At 33.2% G+C, this 25975-nt stretch overlaps 1 protein-coding gene across 1 annotated transcript in view; it reads right to left on the bottom strand.

The window, feature by feature from the left end:
• Positions 1-25975, bottom strand: part of LOC124539914 — a 120607-nt gene that overhangs the window by 53914 nt on the left and 40718 nt on the right. The window contains exon 2 of the mRNA XM_047117287.1: positions 10710-10892. Within this exon, the coding sequence (XP_046973243.1) occupies positions 10710-10889 (180 nt within the window). The 5' untranslated portion in view covers positions 10890-10892. The remainder of the gene's footprint in view (positions 1-10709; positions 10893-25975) is intronic.

Genomic DNA, 25975 nt, shown 5'->3' with positions numbered 1-25975 from the left:
AGGTAAATCATTTATATATATTAAGAACAAGAGAGGTCCCAAAATTGAACCCTGTGGTACACCCATTTGCGCCACAGCGCCATTTGATTTTGCACCATTAACCACAACCTTCAAAACTCTTTCACTAAGGTAGGAGGAAATTAATTTCAATGCAGGGCCTGATACCATAATGTTTAAGCTTTTCTAGGAGAATATCATACCTAACGCAATCGAAAGCTTTTGATAAATCACAAAAAACTCCAATAGCGTTTTGTGACTTTTCCCACGCATCATAAATGTGTTAAACAAATGCTACACCCGCATCAGCAGTCGAGCGACCCTTAGTAAAAACAAACTGTTGAGAATGCAATAGCTTATTCGAGTTAAAGTATAATAGCAATTGATTAAGCAGGACTTTCTCAAAAATTTTACTTAATACTGTCAAAATAGAGATCGGTCTGTAATTGTTTGGATCATTTTTATCACCGGACTTAAATAATGGGATTACTTTACTTAATTTCAATATATCAGGAAAAATACCAGATTGTACACATTTATTAAAGATGATTGCTAAATAAGGAGCCATGTCAACAATTACATTGTTAATAATTGTGACTGATAAATCCCATAGATCACTGGTTTTTTTCAGTTTTAATGTTTTAAATATTTTTAATATTTCGTACGGAGTTATATTCTCAAAAGAAAATTCTAACTCATTCTGGGGAACATAACATTTGAGTAGGTCTAAAGCGTCATTAGGAGACGCATTAAGTCCTTTAGTAATATTCAGAGGAATATTAGAGAAATATTCTTCGAATTCATTAGCCACATCTAGATCTTTGCCTACAATTTTGCCTTTTATACTAAGGGATAACTGCCCTGCATCAAACTTCAACCTACCTGTTTTCGAACTTATAATATCCCAAGTAGTTTTCATTTTATTATTAGATTTTAAGATTTTATTTTTAATATGTAACGAACGAGCTGTTTGACAAACTTGTTTAAATAATTTGGAATATTTTTTAACAAAATTGATAAATTTACAATCACGATTATATTTCTTAAGTTCATATAGCTCATACAATTTATTTCGGCTTATATAGATAACGGTAGTGGCCCAGTCTGAGAACTGCATTTCATTGTTTTGATAAAAGGTTTTTAACTGAAATATTTTATTGAATTCGTTATTAATTACTTGTAAAAGAGAATTATATAAAGAATTGGGATCATTTGAGCTAAGATTCAATTTTGGAACGCTACAGTGTAAAGCATTATTGAAGTTGATTAAACCTTTTACAGTATTTGGCCTACAAGTGATTTTTCGTTTCTTTTGATTTTTTTTTATACCTATTGACACCATTTGGCCAAAGTGATCTGATGTAAGGTTTGATAAGATTTTCTTATTAACGGCCTCACAACTACAAAACACGTTATCTATGCAGGTTACGTTTTAACCCGCAGTCATCGGTTAAGATGTAAGCACTGGACCATCTGGGCTCCAATAGCGACGTAACAAATGGTAATTTTTGTCACGCAAAGATATATGAGCTATGAGCGGTGGTAATCACTACCCATTACTTGATTGTCTGTTCTTTTTCATGTAACAAATGAGCAGGGGGCTCAAATGATGAATAATGACTACCACTGAAAATAAACTCCTCTGATGATTCCGCATAAAAAAAATGTGGTAGAAGATGCAGAATGATGCAATCAGGACGTAAAGGGCTTAATCGTCGAAAATTCGATTCCTTCATCGTTGGATACGGTCATATGCAAGTATTACGTATTGATGATCTTCCAGCCAGACATTAGAGCATTACTCCATGTGATGTCAAAATTTGCGCATTGTTTAGATTTAGTTGATGGACTGACGTACCCTCTTGCCCTGCTGAGCACACCAAGTTTATTAGATGCCAATTTACTTTCCAATTGGCCGCAGCACTAATCGAGGCTTGAAACGTCTACGTTAAGTATTTGGATATTAGTTGTAGCAAGTGCAATGTTATCTAAGTGTGGAGATACGACAAACTTGTGCCTTTTTTGGGGTTGAATTGGACTATTTTGCCGGGCTCAGTCCGAGACTTTGTTAAGCAAAAAAAATTTTTATATACGTTCTGGGAAGGCATATGACTCCAATCCACCTGACGGTAAATGGAAGTAGAGTCCAAATGCGAAGACGACCAGTACAGTCAGTAAGAATGTGCTGCACTAGTCGCCCTCGCCATGCCGGCCGGTAGATTATAAGACTGGACTTCAAACACAAGTCTGTTCTGATTTTGAGGTAGACAGTATATTAAAACTAGTATATGCTGACGTAATCGAAGTGAAAACCCAGTCGGTCCAGGTTCTTTGGAAGTGAACGCTGCCATTACAATAACATATACATAAATCAATAGATTCAAAAATATTACAAGATCTTTATGTAAACGTGTGAGTAAATACTCTGAGCTTCTTGTACTCGTGTGTATAAATAAATCTCTTTGCATTGTTTTTATATTTCATGGAAAACTATCACGTATTATTTGACTCGTGCAAAGTTGGAAAAATAAGTATATTAATATTATAAATGTGTAAGTAACTCTGTCTGTAAGTCTGTCACTCTTTCACGACCAACCAGCTGAAACGAATTTGATGAAATTTAGTATGAAGCAAACTTGAACTTGAGGAAAGGACATAGGAAACTTTTTTTGCCTGACAATCGACCTGAACCAGTACCCTAAAACGCGAACAAAGGTGCGGGCGACTACTAGTTATTTTTAAAACATTCAATTTCAGGCGGTATGATAAAAAATCGGATAAAACTTCAAAGGTCAAGCTTTGTCCGGTCAGTGTAACGAGAATCCTTTTATGCGGTAAACACTCTATTTATCTCGATTTCATTCTGATTGCTGGCAGTTAAAACATAAAAAGGCTTTTTAATCGAGTCGGGTTACAGGAAGTATTGGGGTCGGAGGTTATTCAATGGAAGAGGGTCGGAAGTTAGAAGAACTAATTAATTTCTTTTATACAAACGATGGACCGATTCTCGCTTCGCTATACGGCTTTCGGTTCAATAGTTTAAGGTAATTAATTAATGTAATTAACAGCTACAATAGTGCCCAATATATTTATACTTATAGAAATTTCTAGGGTATTTTTGTAACATGTATAACCAATCCGCATTACATCAGCGTGGTGGAAGATGTTTGAACTTCCAAAGAAACATGATGAGCTATTAACATTTTAACCATTTCTCAAGGTAAAGAGAGATTTCCACAGAAAACTCTAATTATATATTAGTTTAATTACTCAGGTTTGAACATAGGTCATCGGGATCTATGATGTCGTAAGTAATTACAATGAAGAAACACATACAAACATATGTAGACATACACAAAACGTGTGAATAAATGTATTATCTGTACATAAAATGTACGTAAATAAAATAAAAAATTTAACAAAATTAAAAACCGATTTCAAACAAAACACTATTACAAAACAAATTAATATGCACTAAAAATAAAAAAAAATACGTATTCAAAATATTTTTTAGAGTTCTCCTAAGTAAAACGAAATGAAAAATATTGTACTACTTAAAAGTCGATTGACGAGTATATAATATACCTAGTTACAATTCATGTTATATTTAGAGCCGGCGTCAGTATAACATCCTCCTTTTTGAAGTCGGTTGAAAATTGGAATTTATGTTTTTAATAGTAATATAACTTATTTATACTAATGTATAAACTGTACATATAGCAATACGAATATAACTTTTTTTTTAATTTTTGTGTGTTACTCTCTGGAACGACAGGGCCGATTTTGATGGAACTTTCACATAGTAATCAAGTCAATTTTTAATTAAGTACGGAGTAATTTCAAGAATTATGTATAAAAATGTAATAAAGTCACGCGTACCTTACGTGGGATGCTTCCCACTGAGGAATTAATGTCACAAAAGCTACCTTATACAGAATTAATAACTTATAGTATAATCTGCGGATTTAACAATAACATTTCTACTAATTTCAAACGCGCGCGAAATCGAGGGCACAGTTAGTCCACCGATAAAATTTAATTGTATAAAATAATATAACAACTCTGGACAATAGACCTAAAATCAAAAGTTGCTACATTAACAGCCTAAGACAGCCTGCCATTTGTTGGTTGTCTTAAGCCAGCGGATGTACAATTTATCAAAGGGTATCAATGGTTCTCAGTCGAAAGACCCTTTCAAAGGGACGGCGACGAATTTCCTAACGAAATTTACAAAGCTGCCGGTAGAATCAAAAGTAAACCGGAGCTTGGAAAATTCAAATTAATCATTTTAATTTTCACATTGATAAAGAAAAATATAGAGTAAGGAATGAGTACATAAGAGGAAGTTTGAAAGTGACACTTATAGCCGAGAAGTTATGTGGAAGGCGGCTATCATGTATGGGCATATAATGCGGAGGAATCAGGAACATATTGTGAGAAAGGCCTTGAGCATGGATGTGGATGGATATAGGGGTAGAGGACGACCAAGGAAACGATGGATGGATTGTGTGAAAGATGATATGGTTAGAAAGAATGTTACTTGTGAGATGACGTCTGACAGAGAAGTATGGTAGGAGAAGACAAGCTGCGCGACCTCAAATAAATTTGGGATAAGGGCAGGAGGATGATGATATATAAAAAGATCATCATAAATACATATAATGAAGTTGCAGTGTCTGTTTGTAAGATTAAAATAACTGTTTACTAGATGTCATGCATATACATTTTTATATTGTCGTTCTGTCTGTCTGTTGGAAACGGCTGGGGAGATTTTAATTGGACTATCACTGGCAGATAGATGATGTAACAAGAAGTAATTTAGGCAACAACAATAGCTATTTTGTTAAATTCAAACGCGCACGTAGTCACAACAAGTCATAACCATATTTAAATTGTATGTAAAATTCCGCATATATGTTAGTAATAATATTGAGCTCTGATTTCATACAACTAATTTTACTTGATCTGTGTAACATTTCATTATTATGTTATTATACGTTGAGACTTTTGCTCTAGTTAAACCATGTTATAAAAAAATATTTTTTGTGGAATAAATATTATTATTATTAATTTTAAAAGTTATTGAAATGAACGTCAGCTTTTGTACATTTTTTTATAAAACACTAGACTATTAACGTAACGTTAAGATGAAACATCTTGCCCATATTATTAATTGTAATTAAAACGCTAATGGACTTTTACCCCGATTAATTACTTCTATTTATAGTTTTTTCTCATTTTCACCGTTAATAGGAAAGTTTAGAAAGGTAACTTAAAAAATGTTTAAAAATAAAATTACACGACAAGATCTAAACTCATAATGTAAAGCAAAAAGGATTATGGAAGTTATTTGTTCGCTTGTAACTCCTGAATTGTTTAATATTTTGACATTGACATAAGAAATTATGTAAACACACTTTCAGCAAGCGGATCCAGTGGTAACTTTAAATATAATATATTATCTAACATGACGTTTCAAAATATAAATAGCAGATATTATAAAATGTTGGTTAACTCTTTGAATACGGAGCGAGGTCTATTACACCTCGTATGTGTCTTGATGATGATTCTGCTAAGAAAAACACAGATTTATCTTTTGTGCGGAGGCTGTAACGTCTATTTGATATATTGTAGTAAAATGATATCAGAGTCGAGATGGCCCAGTGGTTAGAATGCGTGTATCTTAACTGATGATTGCGGGTTCAAACCCAGGCAAGCACCGCTGATTCATGTGCTTAATTTGTCTTCATAATTCATCTCGTGCTCAGCGGTGAAGGAAAACATCGTGAGGAAACCTGCATGTGGCAAATTTCATAGAAATTCTGCCACATGTGCATTCCACCAACCCGCATTGGAACAGCGTGGTGGAATATGTTCCAAAACCTTCTCCTCAAAGGGAGAGGAGGCCTTTAGCCAGTGGGAATTTACAGGCTGTTGTTGTTGTTGTAGGAAAATGATAAATATATTTATATGATGCCTATTAAAAACATAATTCTGTGGTGTACCTTTTTGGTGGTCACTTAGACCATGCACCGCACTGAAGATATAAAATTCGATCACATTACAGCCTTGCATCACATCCAGTTTTAGATTATTAAACTTAACGGGGTCTAATATACCCCGTACATGTATTACGATAGTTTTCAGGAATAGAAAAAAAAAAAATGATGCCGCTGTCAACGTGTTAAAGGGCTCAGTAAAGACTGTCTGCTTAGGAACCTACGTAATAGATATTCTACTTAGTAATGATGTGTTGTGAGTCAGAGGTACTTATCGTCATAAGAGACATAATATATTCAAAATCAAAATAAACTTTATTCAAGTGGGCTTTTACAAGCACTTTTGAATCGTCAATTAACAATTGAGTGAAGCTACCACCGGTTCGGAAAGTAGATTCTACCGATAAGAACCGGCAAGAAACTCAGTAGTTACTCTTTTTCAACATTTAAAAAATACAAAGTCATGAAGAATGGTTATTTTTTATTCAGGTACCAATATTTACGAGCGATGGTGACCACATATCATCATATGTGCCTTCTTCAAGCTATGTATTTTTTTAAACGGGTAATAATTTAACTTAATAATGAATACTTATTTACATACTTTCATCCATGTTTAAAAGTTTTTAATGATGATGAGATGAAGTGCGCTCTTATGACGTTAATGAGTAAGCAAGTATTAAGTTATGCTTAAGTTAACTGAAGCAAGTCATATTAACATCATTTAAAATGTTATTATCACATATAATATGTTTATTAATAAGACGAAATAGCCCGTAAATGCTTGGAACTACTGTCCTCTCGAAGGACGTTGTGATGTGGCGTTGATTCCACAACGTATATTAACTGCGGGTTAGTGAATTTACACCGACGTATGCAATTTTAATTCTCTCGTATTTCTTCACCAACAACAACAACAATAGTCCTCCTCCCTTTCCTCTCCCTTTGTGAAGAAGATTTGCAACACGATGTTCCAATGCGGCTTGGTGGAATACACATGTGGCAGAATTTCAATGAAATTAGAAACATTAAGGTTTCCTCGCGATGTTTTTCTTCACCGCCGAGCACGAGATGAATTATATTATATAATTATATAAATTAAGCACATGATTATTCCACTGAATACCACCACCACTGTGCTTGCCTGGGTTTGAACCCGCAATCATCGGTTATGATGCAAGCGTATAAACCACGGCATCTGGGCTCCTCACCAAGATCGAGAGCAATTATGAAAATAAAGTTCTAGCCGGGTTAGGCGCTAAATCTTCGGTTAGGATTTAATTTTCAAAACCATAAGCCATGAGTTATTAATCCTTAATATTTACGACTCTTATTCCGTCGACAAGATAGGCCATACAATCAAATAATAATAAAAGATGTTTAAGTATAGTTAAAGCCGAAATAATATATGTTTTTCTAACAAACATTACTGAAATGTGAAGTATTTATCGTGTACAATATTTGCATCGGAATGGTAGATATTTATCGTAAAATTATACAATTTAATGTTATCTGTATAGTCACGAACGAATCTGTCTGTGTTCGTTGCATGAAATAGATGTGAAATATATGCTTTAATAAATGAAAATCAAATTGTTTTTAAACTGGTGTTTAATTCTTAATTATTTATGATTTTATAATTTAGGTTTATTGCTGCAAGCTCGTTCTTCATATTTGCATTTTTTAGCTATAAAAATAGCCTTCGTGATTTATTTATAATAAGAGTTTGAAACATACATGTCTCAGATAAAAATCTGACATGAGTTTATGTCCTATGTGGTGGAACATACTTCGAAACTTCTCTTTAAGAGAAGTTTTAGCGTATCTGTGGTTTTCAAAGCTTGCATCTAAAACGATGAGTGCGAATTCAAACCCAGGCAAGCAAGGCTATGTCTAATATCAATGACATTCTCCTACACGTGTATCCACCACCCTATATAGAAGCAGCATGGTTGATCTTCTCCTCAAAAGGAGAGAAGACCTGAACGACCACGAGAATAGAGTACGGCACCAGAGAAGGCATACAAAGACGTCATATCCTGCTGGGTATTTCATTTCGTATTATTTTTTTCATATAATATATGAGACAAAAAAACCAGCTGAGTTTCTTTCGCCAGTTCTTCTCAGGTCAGAGTATTTTCTTTTCCGAAGCAGTGGTAGTGTTTCAATTGACCATCAATAAGAAAGTGTAATACTTCTATATTGAATAAAGTTATTTGATTTTGAGTATATCGCTAACCGTCTCGGCTTAGCTTTCGGTTTTACGTTATGCTTTACATAAAAAAGGAATAACCTCATTGAATATGCCAATGTAATATAGAAAAATATTATAATTTTGGAAAAAACAATCCAATTAAAATACCTCATGATTACTGTGTAACCAATTCGAATTCCTCCATTTTCCTTAATCCATGAATATGAAATTACCTTAATGCTCAAGCTTCGGGCAATTTTTGGATCTCTTTTCCATTTTCAACAAATTTTTATGTAATCGAAATTTATTTTTATAATTACAATTTTTTTATTCTACTTTATAGCGTTTACATTTCTTTTTAATATAATAAGTAGGTCAGCTGACAAATATGTCAGCTAATGTTAAGTGGTCACCACCGTCCATAGACGTTGCACAATAAAGAAAATTACCATTCCTCACAAAGATAATGTGACAGCACCTTTGGAAACCCAGATGCTATGTCCCTTGTGCTTCTAGTTAGCTCACTTGCCTTTCAAACCTGAACACAACAACACCTATTATTGCTGCTTAGTGATAGAATGTGTCATGAGTTAGTGGTAGCTACTCAAAACCCAAATATCAAGTTAACATAAATACATTTGCATATACGACACAATATTTATCAATATGTAATTTATTCTGTGGATCCGAGCTGTGCGAATCTTTTAGGCAAGTTCAGTACCTGTCAAATTTATTTTTACAATTCGCTTTGAATTCGTCTCGTGTCCGTAAGGCATTATCGGCACGAGGCGAATTACAATTAAAACAATTATCTTAATGATGATATCTTGTGACAAAGACTGGAAATAATTATCGAATACAAGTGTGCACTCCAAGTAAATTTCTTTTCTCACGATTATAAGATATTCGGGAATAGAAGAAATGGCTTTCTTTTGCCGCTGCAGACTTCATAACTCCGAACTATTGAGAATTTCCACAATTTCCAAGAATTTCTGAATACTACAGTAGCCCTCATCTCGAATTCGAAACCAGTATCTCATGTACTATGCCTTGTTATAAACTAAGTATTGTTTCGTTTTAAGACTGCATCCTTTAATTATATACGATTAAATCAAAAACATTCCAGCAATGGTAATATAATTTTTTTTTCTTGTAACATATTTTAATCTGTATCATGTGATCGAGCAACTTATCTCAATCTAAAGGGTCAATTTTAAGACTTATTTGAAGTCATAAAACATTGATAAAGAACTTCTTCCGTCCAGAATCACTTTAAGCCTAAAAATCCTTGGATGCACAATCTCTGATTATATTGTGATCGATCGTAAAGCCATTTGTAATTTTGATGTTCTCTAAACTTTCCTTAACAGTTTTTCTGAAGTCTGATGAATACATTTTGGTCAATAAGCGCCTTGTATATTTACGATTTTATAAAAAAATAACATTTGTTCTCTGAAAATGAAATCATGATTAAAACATAGAAGTAGCTGAGAAGTAGGGTCAAAGAGTCAAGATGTTGTAATGATTAAAACACGTGAATCAGAGCCGTAGAAACCCAATTCAAATGAATGCAATAACTACTGATTTCTTTCTAAAAAAATCTTTAAAGAAATCTGAAATGTCTATAAACCCGTATTGGATCGAAGAAGAGTGATGAAATAAACTAAAAATCGCCGAAAGAGAAAAGACTTTATCCTAACAGTGGTCCTTTACAGGCTCTTACTTAAAGCCCTAAGACGATTCAAAACAATGTACCCTTCAAACATTACTTAAGAACGAAAATACTTCACCTAACTTTTTTGATTAAAGCCGAAATTCATAGTCCCGAAAATTTCATAAGTAAAATACTGATTAAGAACAGAGAGCGCGTAAAATTCTAATTCCCGCGCAAAAAGTAACGTCTGCCATTTCATCGTACTCGACCCTTTGCAAAATGGCTGCGGTATCTTGCTATTAAGTTTAACTCGTCGCGTTAATACGCTTCATATTACTACAAATTAGGGTTTGGGTAAATGTTATAATGTTAACTGTTTATATCTTGTAAATGTGATGAAAATATAGTTTGCCAAGCTGTTATGTACTTGTGATAACAAAACGCTGTTTAGTCAATTTGTTGTCCATTAGTGATTCTGTTTCTTTAGTTAAGACTTTTTTATTATCATCAGCGTTATTAAAATTATCATTGGTAGAACTTTTTACAAGGCTGTCTAGGTTTTCCTACATATCTAAGAATTTATTAGTACACTAGTGGTCGCCCGCGGATTTGCTCGCGTTTTAGGGAGTCAGTTGTCGAATGTTATGCAAAGATAGTAAGTAGAGTTCAAGTTTGCTTCATACTTCTTTTTCGTCATGAAAGAGTGAAAGACAGACAGGCAAACAGAGTTACTTTCAGATCATAATATTAGTATTGATTAAAATAACTTGCTGGGATCATTAGGAAATATATTATATGGATATGTTTCATCAAGTTGAAAAATTGTTTGGTCCAAATTTAAATTATTAAAATATGTAATACTTACGATGCAATATTTTGCGTCTGGCGGGCATTGATTGAGTCTTGCTGCACTCCGGTTATTGCAGGGCGTTATGGACCCAACCCCGTCGCTATATTGGCCGCATTGCCAACATTTAATGCCAGCAGCAGCAGCCACCAATGTCAGCAATATGCCAACAATTGCCAATCGCGATGCACTCGACATTTTCTACGGACAAAATATATAATTTATTACAAAGTTGTTAAGTCAACATAAATTTCACTTGATTGATTTAAGCTATAATTTATGTCATGTCACATAATTACTTTAACAAAATATTAATGATGGTTATTATTATTCGTTGGAATGGATAATTGGAAAATATTGGTACAACATTGGCCCATCCGTCCAAAGTGTTTGTCGTTAGGTTAACTAGTAAGCTCAGGTGTATTGAGCTCTTTCTCGCGCACAAGGAGAATTTACAATTGCTTTCTAGGCGATGCTATAAATTATGCTGGGACGGACACATAGATGTATAGGATCCGATCTTGTTAAAGCGTTTCAAGAGGATATAAAACTTTTAAACTAGCAAGCGATAAAGTCCTGCATTTTAAGCAACATTAAATTTAATGATTTGTTATTTTATTTTAACGCTGAAGTATCTATAATAATTAAGCTAAGATGGCCCAGTGGTTAGAACGCGTGCATCTTAACCGATGATTGCGGGTTCAAACCTTAAATTGTTCATGTGTTTAAAATTAAGCACCGTCGAGCACGAGATGAATTATAAACATAAATGTGCTCGGCGGTGAAGGACAACATCGTGAGGAATGTATGTGTCAATTTCATAAAAAAATCTGCCACATGTGTATTCCACTGGATTTACAGGCTGTTGTTACATGTATAATAATGATCAAAATGTTTATGATTAGTTTCATTTATAAATACGTTTAACATTATTTAGATGCTAAAGTTTTACATAAAATTTCCGAAATAACAACCATAACTTCGGACAAAATAAAACATTGATTGAAACTGATAAAAAGGATTTATATCAGTTGTTCCGAGTGACTGTCCTATTTTGTTTTAAGATCGACAATAACCCTTTTTATCATATACTTGAATTATAAACCTTCCCGCAATGAAAATACGAACTATGTTAAAAAATTGTGACATGATACCGAGCATGCAATTTGTCAGAATTCCAAGGGTCTATTTCAGGATGGAACACATTTGAAGTAATAGAATATTGATAGAAAAGTATTTCCAACTGTTCTAGGCTAAAGATTTGTTTAAGATAAACAGACTTGAATTATTTTTTCTGTCAAACTTCAGGGAGAAACGACATTAAAATTTCATATTCAAAGTATCTTTTTAAATAATTTTACTCCTATTTATTTTTGTACAAAATATCGTTTCGAGTGTGTTCAAAATTCAAATTTTTGGAGTCTCTAAGGAGCGATGTTCTATACATTAAAAGACTCCTTAGATACACAAAGTATCATTGCAAGATAAATGAATGGTGTCATAAAACCAAAATCGTCAGAAATTTCTGTCAGGTCCAAAAAAACAATGATCGAAAATCTTGAAAACTTGTTAAAAACTACTTTGTTAGCATTTGTATTAACCGTACCATTATCGTGGCTGTCAAATTCTTAGTCTCATATGTAGGTACTTATTATTTTTTGAAATTCTTAAATATTGTATTCGTGCATTTTTGTACCAAAATATGCGATACGCAACTGATTTTCTTTACGGCTTCATACTCATAAACTTCAATCAAGTCAACGGCCGTATTAAGTTCTATTTCGGTCACAAACGTTACATACTGAATGGAAGCGGATTCTGAAATTAGTTTACCATGCGACTTCAGGCTGGAAAATATATTCAAGGTAGAGAAGAAACATACTTTTTCAATTTAATGTTGTTTGTAATATAGATAGATACAAATAATGTTTAGTTGGATATAGATAAAGGGGACGGGAAGGGGACAAATGAAACGACGGATGGATTGTCTGAAAGATGACGTGGCTGGAAAGAATGTTACTTACAGGAAGACGTTAGATAGGAAAGTGTGGAAGAAGATGATGACAACAACAACAACAGCCTGTAAATTCCCATTGCTGGGCTAAAGGCCTCCTCTCCTTTGAGGAGAAGGTTTGGAACATATTCCACCACGCTGTTCCAATGCGGGTTGGTGGAATGTACATGTGGCAGAATTTCTATGAAATTTGTCACATGCAGGTTTCCTCACGATGTTTTCCTTCACCGCTGAGCACGAGATGAATTATAAAGACAAATTAAGCACATGAAATAGCGGTGCTAGCCTGGGTTTGAACCCGCAATCATCGGTTAAGATGCACGCGTTCTAACCACTGGGCCATCTCGACTCGAAGAAGATGACATGCAGCGCCAAAGCCAAGTAAATTGGGATAAAGGCAGAAGGATGATGAGATAGATACAAACATCAGATATGACCAATGGAATACGGTCAGGATTACATACATTGTACGTTTCCATTTTCATTCCGTTTTCCATTTATCCAGCACTAAAATTCAAAATACACTAAATTGCAAGACTTCTTGATCCGTCTCCAATGTTACTTCCTGTGAATTTTTTATTCACAATTGAAGATAAACTGGTTTTAATCCCGGTTCTCATCGGTTAAGATTCACGTTTTCATCGATTAATTCTATTGGGTCATTTTTTCTTAATAGACCGTCAAATAAATAGATAAAAGATTGAACGGATCAGGGATTTCTGATGAGGATAAAATTAAAAAAGGTCGACTTAGAACGACTGACCCTTTCTGTTCGCTTTCGTCGTTCTAAAAATATGTTAACGTAATCCAAAAGTTAAATTCTGATCAATTCTGAATTACCGACGAAAATAAGAATAAAAAACCAACATCAAAGATTCAGATTTGCTATAAATAAATCACAGGGAACGAAAACATCCCTCTCAAAGGCGTGCATAAATTCATACTAAAACATTCAGTGGGAACATTAAACAGAGTGTTTTCCGCAGGTAGGATACCTGCTCATTTATCAACGTCTTAACAATAACAATCTATTATTAACATATTGTTTTTAGAATAAACTTTACAGGAATGTATTAAAATATTTATCAGTCATTTTAAATTTTCTCGATTTGAAATGGTAGAATCTGTTACTGTTTTTGGATTGTCGCAAGTATATTTCCTAAACAATTCGTTTACTGTACAGACCATAAGGTTATGGAATGCCCTACCAGTAAACATAAAAAGGCTCTATCAATTTCAGCTTTCATAAGAGCCGTTAAAAACTATTACCTAAACAATAATTTAGACGACTTTAATTAATTACCTTTATATAACATTTATTATGTAATTTTATGTATTTTTATGTCATTTTACTATCTTAAAATCTCCCTCTGATTGGGTTGTCTGGAAGAGATGGCTAATAAGCCATAAGACCGCCCGTTGTACAACACTTTTAATCTACATACTTCTTTTTTTATATTCTATTTTTGCATTTTATTAATTTTGTGTTACTTTCTTTTTTTTTTGTTTTTTGTTTGTGGTGTGCAATAAAGTATAATTCATTCATTCATTCATTCAATTTCGAAAGTCTTCAAAAAATCAAAATTTAGTGACCACTTATCGCAGCCCATTTGCTATTTTGTGATAACTCATCATCAACACCACTTACTTACCTCTGCCTGTCTTCAAATTTTATAAACAGAAATATTTGTTAGTAAAAATCCGTCCTATACATAAACGATTATTTTTTTCATGATTTTTAAATTGAACGTAAATGTAAATGATACTGTGTTTGATGGTTCATATTTCCTAAAGTGCTGGAGTTTATCGACAAAATTTAGAACGTATCATGTGACATTTTTGCGCGTCTGTTGTATGGAAATTTTTAAACCAGCAAGAGCACAGACGAACTAGTAGTTAGAATGCTTACATCTTAATCAATGATAGTAGGTTCATTCAAGACCAGTCAAAAATCACTGAATTTTCATGTGTTTAATTTGTGTATATAATTCATCTCGTGCTCATTGGCAAGACTGTGGAGATATTTGCATGCCTGTAATATCAATTAAATTTGGCCACATGTGTGCCAATAACGCTGGAGAAGGGTGGTGGAAAACTCCAAAACCTGAGGAAAACCATAAAGAGTGCCAGGTAGTATTCAGCAGTTGGACATTAACACAAAGTTATTTTACTTAAAAAAACTTCATATTTTAGTTATTACAGCCAAGACAAACATACTATAGGAAATATAGTTATAAAAGCAGAAAGGCTCCCAAAGCTGAACTTAATCCTATGACCATTTGTTAATATAATTTTTATTCAGTAGTAAATATGAAAAGTTATTTTTTCTAGAAATATTCAGAAGCCCAATAAAATAAAAAGTTAGCATTAACTTACTTCCATGTCTTCGATAGCTCAGAATATAGTTAACCGATCGTTTTTCCTATCAGATTGCTGATCAAATATACCAAAAATATGAAATAGAGAACCACTTTATCTTAACATATTTTTATCTAATAACATAGTCCATTTTTCTTCTGCTAGTAACTTAACATAATCTCTAGCACAGTTCCTTGTACAGTCAGAGTGAGAAAACCTTCGTCAGTTTTCAAATTCATTCCTTTATCAAGTCCTAAACTCTTAGTACCTTTTAAAACTAAAGCACTAAACTGACAACTGAATATAAAATTCAACTTATATAGTATGATAACTTCGTTCAAAATAGTGCAACATCTTTGGACTACGTCTAGTTTTACATCAACATGAAATCTTTTTAATGGTTTTTTTAGTCATTAAAAATTTTAATTAGACATATCTTTTACAGAATTGTCAAGATATGTCTCTCAGTGAGATATATTCTCGATCGGTAAAGCAGATCGCTCATACTGAGCACACGAAAATAGATCCTAAGATGACGGACATTTTCTTACCCCGACTGTTCATATAAATTTATTTATTGCACTATTTTAAGTGTAGAAATAAATATAAAATACAGACACTTCCTTATCTGTAGTTGCTAATGGTTATGATAGCCCGCATTGTGGACACAATGAAATTGTTCTATCCTTTCAGAAATAGAGACAAGTGCAATAAATGAAGGGTTGTCTTCAAAGTAATGTTTTAAGAGCTTTTATATAGAGAACTATTTTGTCGTGACAAATATAATAGTCTTCTCCAATTGTATCTTTTACAAAAGAAGATATAATTGTGTATACATGTGTGCAGACACAAACACATATGCACTCTATATTATGTGACTCATATAATCCGGTCGGATTACAATTTTGACTCTATTGAAAATATATCAAGGCAATGCCAAATCATTCGCTCTTTATATCTATACATAAAATAAAATTGGAGGGTATATGTATTTGTCATATTAAAACAACCGCTTATTACTAAATGCTTATCTATTTACAAATATAACATTTTTTACAATTTTTGTCTGTCGTTTTGTTCCGGCTAATCTCTGAAACGGCTGGACCGATTTTGTTGGGACTTTCACTGGCAAAACAGCTGATGTAATAAGGAACAAATAAGGCTGCAATTTTAACTTTTTGTTAAATACAAAAACACATGTAATCACGGGCAAAATTAGTGTACTTATATAACACTTCTAACTTCCTAGCCAAACGCTGTTGAAAATTTCTCGACGTCAAATGTGATTACTAAGCGAAGGCAACAGTAGTACTTATAATATATCATATATAACAAACATAGTAATCCTTACGAATGCTTGCTGTTACCTGAATGAATATGACAAATCGACGGTTAGTTCGAGGATGAAATTATATTATTTGCATTTAAATTGTAATTAATCGGCTAAGCCGAGTGACTAATTGCATTGGCTTAACGAACTTCGGTTAACAGATGGCTACGTGTTTGACTGACTGATTATTTATTTGTTCTGTAAGATTTGTATTATCTTGTTCGGAATGTATGTGATAAATATTGAATGCCAATTTTCCAAAAAATTTTAATGCTCTTCTGAAATTCACTAATTTGAGATCTGAATTGATATTTCTACAACGAAGAAGGATGTTGAATAAAATGCACTAAATAATACTGTTTTTTACTTTTAATTAGCTGAGACAGGAGACTAGTTTTTTATGCTATAGGTTTGCGGATATGGGAAACATGATGATAAGTAAGTGCTATGTTATAAAGACTCACTTTAGTTGCATTGACTCGTTCACCCTTTAAACCGGAATACGATAATACTGAGCTCTCACGACCTATCCAGAGGATCTTGTACAATTCCTACCTCTAAGTAAATTGATAGAATATTTAAAGAAATACCGAAAATAGAAAAACTATCCAAATAGCACGCCCACTTCACGACCCCAATAAAGTAGTAACTCTTTGGTGAAAGGGCGAAGAGTCGGCGTCGCAATCGAATGAATTCGATATTTTAATAGCTTTCATCACAAGCGAAGTGCAGATCAAACGAAAACTTAGTGACGGAAATTACGGGATTTGTCGCTTCGATTTTCATTCATTTTTCATTCTACTTTCAATATACGATCGATAATGACGTCATAATGAAACTTATATGATAAGTAATTAGTAAGGAGAGCCGACATGGCTCAGTGGTTAGAACGCGTGCATCATAATCGATGATTGCGGATTTAAACTCAGACAAACACCACTGAGTATTAATTTGCTTAATTTGTGTTTAAAATTCATCTCGTGCCCGGTGAAGGAAAACATCGTAAAGAAACCAGCATATGTCTAATTTCATAGAAACTCTGCCATATGTGTATTCCATCAACCCGCATTGGAACAGCGTGGTGGAATATGATCTGAACTGTCTCCTCAAGAGGAGAGGAGGCCTTAGCCCAGCAGTGGGACATTTACAGGCTGTTGTTGTTGTTCTTGTTGATAAGTAATTACGATTTTATAACATTAAATAAAATACAGACGAATGATAACCTCCTCCTAATTGGAGTCGGTTCAAAACAGAACGGCGGGGATATCTTTAAATGTGTTCTAGTAAAACAGGATTATATAGGATTGTTACCTACTGAAACCTAGAACCTTCAAATTTTCAAGTAGAGGAGAGACACATCTCGTACCTTTTCAGGAACAATGTAATAATATCACAACTGGTGTATGACATCTGAGATTGAGTCTAGATCACGTCAACAGTATTTCTAGCCATATTCACAAATCATAACAGTGTTAAAATATCTTGTCATATAGACATTGTTAAAACATCTTGCGATACAAAGTCATAGAACATAAATGACAAAATTAATCTTTAAGAGCTTCATTCAAACTTGGAGCCGAAGTAAAACTTAGGACATACTTTTATGGATGCGACGACGAAATAAATTAAAACATGAAACGTTGTAACAGTTTTAACAAATTAATATTGGACAACATCACATACATTACTTTGATCCCAATGTAAGTAGCTTAAGCACTTGTGTTATGGAAAATCAGAAGTAACGACGGTACCACAAACACCCAGACCCAAGACAACATAGAATACTTTTTCTACATAAACCCGGTACCTCGGCCTTATAGACTACAGACTCATGTCCAAAAAAGGATGGGTCATATGAACCACCAGGTGAAGTATATAGGACGATAAAATAATATGACCTAAAAGGTACTCACTCTACCGGCGCTTTTGAATTCTCACCAGCACTCAGTTGGACAGACAAGTGACGGCATAGAGCTGAGTTTTATTATTTTATGCTCTTATATCGTCCTTTATACGTCACCTGGTGGTTCATCTGACCCATCCATTTTTAGGACATGGGCCTGTAGTCTATTACCCATGAAAACCAGTTTACACACTACTCGACCACTTCAGTCGTCACGTCGACAAAAAAAATTGAATTAATCAACTTATGAAAATTGTGTTCTAAATTTAAAAATTTTAGAAAGAAGGTTGTATAAATATTAGAACTCCTTGAATTACCGAAATGTATAAATTCAAACGTGAACAATATCCCGACAAGGCAGTTCATTTGCTACGAATGGCGCACACATTAATATTCAACTTTGTTTTCTTCAAAACATATTTATGATTCGAATAAATTTAAGAGATACACATATACCGTATTACTTGAAAACTTCAGTGACCTATTTAATTCAGAGAATATACTTTCATAGATACGGACCGATCTAACTTCGAAGGTTTCGAAGCCAATGAGAAAACAGCTCATTTGAATAATGTGTATCAAAGATTCCAATTCGCTGGCTTCGTCTGGCTGTAATTAGTTCGAAAACATGAATCAAAATTAAAAACATTTATGTATGCGACAGTTGTCTCGTTAGTGATCACTTCAAGATTGAATGCCTAATACTCTTGCACTCGGTTTCACTTGAAACATTAAGTAAGAAATTATTAAATATCTAGCAACCCGCCCGGTTTCGCACGGGTTTAATTATGATACTAAATATACTACAGAATATTTTATTTCTTTACTATATTGTCTATATTGATCTTAGCATATATAAGCACAGACGGCAGGAAACGACTTTGTTTTTATAATATTTAATGATGGATAATTACAAAAACTCTCAAATTATTTATTGTATGTTTAAATTAATATAATATTTCATAAATTAAATTGCATAAAGTTATTAATTAGGGGCCCTTCGTTTATTAGGTAAGACGATTTAGGGGGACTGTGTCTTATGTTTTATTATAAGGGGGTAGGAAGAAGTTTTGATCATCCCTACGAAAGTGTGTTACGTAACTGCGCTAAGTTAAAATTATTTAAAAAGGCGCGGGAATCTGATTGCAAAATGATTGCTCAGAGTACCTCTAGATTCTTTGAAATTACAAATAAACATTTCAGAAACTTTGAAAATAAACAATAATGTAAACAAAACGTGTAGTCATTTTTTCCTTTAGATTTTAACGTAAAAAATATTAAAACAGGTGGGCGGGGTTCGGTATATACGTATGTATCTTATAATTGGGAGGGATATGAAAAACTAACGAAAATTGTCTTAAGTAATTAAGCAATGGTCCCTAATTCAATCTTATACCGCGTGTTAAATTAATTCCAACATTTTAACATTAATATAATCCTTAATTAAGTATTTCTCATTAATCAAGTATTCTCATCCGCTTAAATCAAATATATGAGTATTTTAAAGATCCTTTCATAAGGATATCTATGAAAATTATTCACAATAAGAGTCTCTAATGAAATTATTTATCTTGCTTTGATAATATTAAAGTACCTAGAGGTGTAATATTTCGAGAAATAATTAATATTTTAACGAAAAAGGATAATTATGTTTTAGTTTAAACATTTACTATAATTTCCAATGTTTAAATTTGTGTTTCCTTCATAGCGAGGAATTATAATTATTATATAGTTTATAAGAACTTAAATTATAAAATCTATATAAATATTATAAATGAAAGTCTATCGACTCTTCACGCTTAAAACACGGAACCGATTTCGATGTAATTTGGGATAGACATAGTTTGAGTTCCGAGAGTGAGACAGACTTTGGGTACTATCCTTATTTCACCCCTAGAAAGGGCAAAATGGGGTATCAGTTTGTGTGCAATTAGTGAACATTTATATTTATTATAGACAGTCAACTCGTGTGTATATAAAAGAAAAATGTAACAACCTATTAAAAACAGTTAAAAACCTCCCCTCTTATTAAGGGGATAGTTGGAGCTTATTCCACCACGCTGTTCCAAGGGTTGGTTACACATGCGCTATTCTCGAAAGAAGATTAAACATTACAAATGTAGGTATTAAAAATTACACTTAATAAGTATTCCAATAATTTCACAAAACAACCCATCTAAATAACCACACAAATATATTCAAAGAATAATAGTCCTTATTTCCAAGGTATAACGGTTAGTTTGGTATATGGCAGCGATCTTGAGACTCGAGTGTATGAAGAGGCATAACAATGGATGTACTCGCGTTTGTGGCCCGCTCCGAAACAGATAACGTAAAACCACTTGGCTGAATATATTATACAATAATAGTGAAAGAATGTCCTATTTAATAAATATGTATAACATACAAATTATATATTTTTAAAAACATATACTTGATATATTTATTAATCTGATTTGTAATGTATTTATTGCAAATGGATTGTTTATAATTATATTTTTACTCATTTAATTTTCCCCACATTTATATGTTTGTAAATGTAAGAGGCAAAATAAAAAAAATATAATATAACCAATGATCTATGTTAACACCTAAGACAAGCATTAATGACATTATGAGCTTAATTTTTAGTAATTCGTCTTATACACGACGGCGAAGAAAATTATCAAAAAACACTTGGAAGCATTGGATGAAAATCTGATTCACGTATCCACTAACTTACTGTCACACTCCAAATTTTCTCCTAAAAATAAAACCTTTGCCTAGCTTGGGACATGACAAGGCTTAGAATTTAAGATTATTTTCTAAAAGTAGTTTTAGCTAGCTAGTTCAAAATCAAAAAATCTAAATCAAAATAAACTTTATTGAAGTGGGCTTTAACAAGCATTTTTGAATCGTCATTTAACAATTAAGTGAAGCTACCACCGGTTAGGAAAGTAAGACCGGGTAAGAACCGGCAAGAAAGTCAGTAGTTACTCTTTTTCAACATTTAAAAAATACAATCATATTAGTTAATATCGTTTTAGTTACACTGCATCTCCGATCATTACTGTTTCTACAATTTTCTCTCCGTTTAAAATCACTTCAATACAACAAAGGCATCACCAGTTTAAACGCATTTTTATTTTCACTGGTAATCAATCATTTTCATCCCCCGATCATTTCTCAGTACCCCTTAATGTTGCAAGAATGAGAGAAAATGTCCGACGAAAACGAAACTGAAGATATTTATCGTCAACATCTTGAGAAAAATAATTAGGTATAAAAATAGTCATTAGTAGGAACACATTCATCTTTTATTATGGAACTGCGGAGTCGAAGTGTCTATCCGTTAATTGTTATTTAATTGTCATGCCCGTAATAACAATTTTCTTGATTATTTTTCATCATGTTTCCAAATAATTCATATAAAAACATAAACAGAAACTATTTCCTGACAGCACTCAATTTGATTAGTTTGGTTTGTAATATATTCTTGTGTTGATGACTTACAGTATTGAGTTGACGGATAATTATTTCAGGGTTTTTATCAACAATGTTTGTTGATCAAATGATAAAAATTCATACCAAAAACTTGTTTGACTGATTAGTCAGGCCTAGTCACCAAACTACAAAAATCGTCTCAGTCAATTCCACGGGTAAATCAGCTAAAAATTAAAAAGCCAATGTTTGACCAACGTTTGCTAATACCTTTATATTGGTTAAAGTGGCTAAAATCTGCCAGAAGGAAATCCTTGCTGTCTAGCTCGTCTTCGTTAACTGAGGTGTTTCTTTACGAACTGGTGGCAGATTTTTTGACATGTAATGTCGACCTAAAATTATGATTAGAACTTTCAAACTTATCAACAGAAATTTTAACTCGAAACACATTTACATATACAAGAAATAATTCAAGCCTAGAAAGCGCAAAGTTTTAATTAAGAAAGAATTTCTGGGCAAAGGGTAATAAACTTATGGAACCCTTTTACAAAAGGATATTATGAAGAGTGAGTGACGTCAGAAAAGACTTTAGATTTTCATCCGAAAATTCTGGAATAACTTCCAAAATATATATTTCCGTCATTGTAAACTCTTGGTTAATAAATTACATATTGCTAACTCTCTTTAGAAAAACTTCTGATATTACTTGAATTTATTTAATTTAGTGGTATCGTGATATGTCCTAATGATTACAACACGCGAATCTTACTTATACTCGTAGTGACGAGATCAGACTCGAGCGATGCTCGATGCTCAAATTTCGGATGGCAACTGAAAAATCTTAATAGGAAATCTTAATCCCATTTTATTGACCTAACACGGAATTCGAACCTTGGATCTTAGGGTCTGCATGAAAACCTATCTCTAAGGTAGGTCTAACCAAGCCACAAAACTAAGAGGCAATGAAGACTCATGGGACATTTTTGATATTATAAAAACAAATGGTAACAAATAATTATAAACTGCTTGCAGCTACAAAATATTTCACGTTTAAGTGGGACAATTTTAGCCTGTTATTTTAAAATATACTTAAAAGGTAGAAGAAAATTAGGCCTAAAGACAATTAAAGCGGCATTATGAAAAGTGTAATTGTGGCCATTGTTTTTTCCCATTATGATTTTGCAGCGATGTCGGCAAAGGTCGCGGTAACAATGGGACATTTTTTAGTTGTTTCGCTCGAGAAATAATTCACGTGCTCTGTAGCAAATGAAAAATTGGCATCGCTTCGGATATAAATTGCTTTGGTCATTTTAAGAAAATTATTGTGTTCCATGCCTTCGATTGAAATCTCGAATCGTATTTTTTGGGAGTGTTATAGTTTTGAACATCATAAAAAGATATATTTTTCCTGTAATATAGGCGTACATGAAAATTGGCTATATGATGGTAAAAAGATCACATCAGCCATCATCATCATTTACTTGGTGGACGGGCTTTGTGCTAGCGCGTCTGGGTAGGTACCACCCACTCATCAGTTATTCTTCCGCTAAATAACAGTACTCAGTATTGTTGTGTTCTGGTTTGAAGGGTGAGTGAGCCAGTATAACTATAGGCACAAGGGACATAACATATTAGTTCCTAGGGTTGGTGGCACGTTGACGATTTAAAGAATGGTTAATATTTCTTACAGCGTCATTGTCTATGGGTGATGGTGAACACGTACCATCAGGTGGCCCATATGCTCGTCCGCCAACCTATACCATAAAAAGCCAATAAACACTGGCCCCGTAAGACATACTAACCGTTCCTTATATTCCATGCACCACTTGGTAGCTGAGATAAAACGTCTCTTGTGTCTGCCGTTATATCAATACCAAGTGCCTTTTTGTTTAATATAAAATTATATTTTTCCACAATTACTTTTTGCAAAACAACCAACAGCTGAAAAATGACATCCTTTCATGTTAAAGCTTAGGGCGTATTGTACAGTGATGTAAAATAATCGAAATAAAATAAGCAAACGAAACATCAAATAGGCAATATATTATACAAGGAAAATATAACTCCCAACACACAATACGTTAGAATATGTAGCCATTAGTTACCAGATAGAAATTAAAATTGATCTCTCTATTTCATATTTCATGAAGTTTCAACTATCAAAATGATGATGTTTCATCCTATCTTATTTCCAATTGGCTGTAGGCCAATCGTTTTAACGATCAATTATGAACCTAACACCATGTAAATAAGGTTAATTTTAGTCGTCGTCTATGTGGTCGCTTTTATTGGGAATCGAACAGCTGTTTCGTCCTTTGTTTTCTGATTAATGTTTGATTTTGTAACCAAGCTTATGACAAACATATCGATATTTCTCGACAATAAATACTTCTAGTTCTGATGGATTTGATGTTTGAAACCACCAAAATTCCTGTTGGAATTATTAAGCCAATTACTTACACGATGCCTGAATTCAAAATGACATCTGTCACAATAACATTTGGTCATCATTTTGAATTTAGAAAAATGTTTTGATCTTTCAGTCAGAAATAAGTCACAACAAACAAACAAAAATAATATATTCTTCCCGGAGTAAGTTGAAATGGTGATCAATTCAACTCGATACACGTGTTCAAGCCACTGGGTCACCTCGGCTCAAGCTACGTGAGTCAGGTGAATTTCAACCATGTTACTTTACTTTAGGGTCTCAACTTAATGATTGAACCTTTGACTTGGGTCAACCAGCTATATTTGTACGAGATCGGGTTTCAGATCGCATATCTGAAACCCGATCTCGTACAAATATTTATACCAAATAAACTCGGCAATATCTCATAAATCATCAAAAAAATGGCTATTTTTTATACAATATTTTCTTTTCCTTGATTTTGTTAAGGTTATATCATAACAATTTCCTCATTCAATTCTGTATTTCTGTATTTCAAATGCTGAGGAAGAGTAACTACTGAGTTTCTTATCGGTTCTTCTCAATAAAATGACAATTCAATAGTAGTTTTAAAAGCAAATGTTCAGAATAGTATTGTTAATGTTAAATCTGTCAATTTGGTTAATATTTCTACGAAGAAATGAGGAGAGGTTTTTTTTGCAATGCCAAATGGAAGATCTACTAAAGGAATATATATAAAACTTATACCAGAATCATTTTAGAAAAAACATTTTTTATATATTTCATAGTTTATTTACATAAAAAAAACACATATCAATGTATAAACATACCGTATGTATAATTACAGTTAGTAGCAGTTACTGGTCGAAACCGTCCTTAGACAACGGCGATGAAAGAAATATTAACCATTCCCTTGTGCTTGTAGTTACTTAATTCCCTTATATCCTTCAAACCGGAAAGACAATAACAAAAAAATCTGAGTACCTGAGTTAGCACAAAATCCTATCACCAAGTGTAAATGGAACTGAACCAATGGAATATGTGGAAAAGTTTTTAAGCACAACCTGATTCTACATCTCAGATTTGCTGCAGATGAAGAAGAGCGTTTATGTATCACGTATAGAAAAATGGATATCGATTTTTATTTCACGTTTCAACTTATGCATTGCGTTGTATCCGTTTTAAATTTATAGAAACATCTAAGCAAGTAGTGATGGCCCTTTGATGACATCGTATCGTTAAGCTTGTGCTGATTCTACATGCAGAATTAAAATTATTATTAGCGTAGCGATTTCTTGTATACATTTATTACGATCTATTTTCCAGCATTTCTTTAAATTTCCAGAAACATCTGAACCATTGAAGAGATGATTGTGGTTGAATTACAACACGTGAATATTGATTACAAGTTCAATCCATTTACTCATTCATTCATTTGTTTAAAAATTATTTGTGATAACATTATGAGTGGATGACGAAGCTAATTCCGCCAAAAGTATATCCATTAACCCGCGTTGGAGCAGCGTTGTGAATTATCCTCTAAGCCCTCTCCTGCACGTGAGGCTCTTTCCCTTAAATACATATTGAGCTGTTGGCTTTACGTGTGATATAATCTTGTAATCATATTATTAAAAGATGATTGATTGATTTTTAATGATGAGTAAAAAAACAACGAAATTCTGTCACATGTGAATCTACCAAAGCGCATTGGAGCAGCGTGGTGGAATTAATAATCCACCACGAACCAAAGTTAGGATAATTCTTAAGCTTCTCCTCAAAGGGATTGAAGGCCTTAGCCTTAGCAATGGGAAATTAAGGGGCTGTTACTGCATCCAATAAAAATAAGACAACA

The sequence above is a fragment of the Vanessa cardui genome, chromosome 23 (assembly GCF_905220365.1).
Source record: "Vanessa cardui chromosome 23, ilVanCard2.1, whole genome shotgun sequence".
NCBI classification, from domain to species: Eukaryota; Metazoa; Arthropoda; class Insecta; order Lepidoptera; family Nymphalidae; genus Vanessa; species Vanessa cardui.
This window is presented reverse-complemented; position numbering and strand designations above follow the sequence as displayed.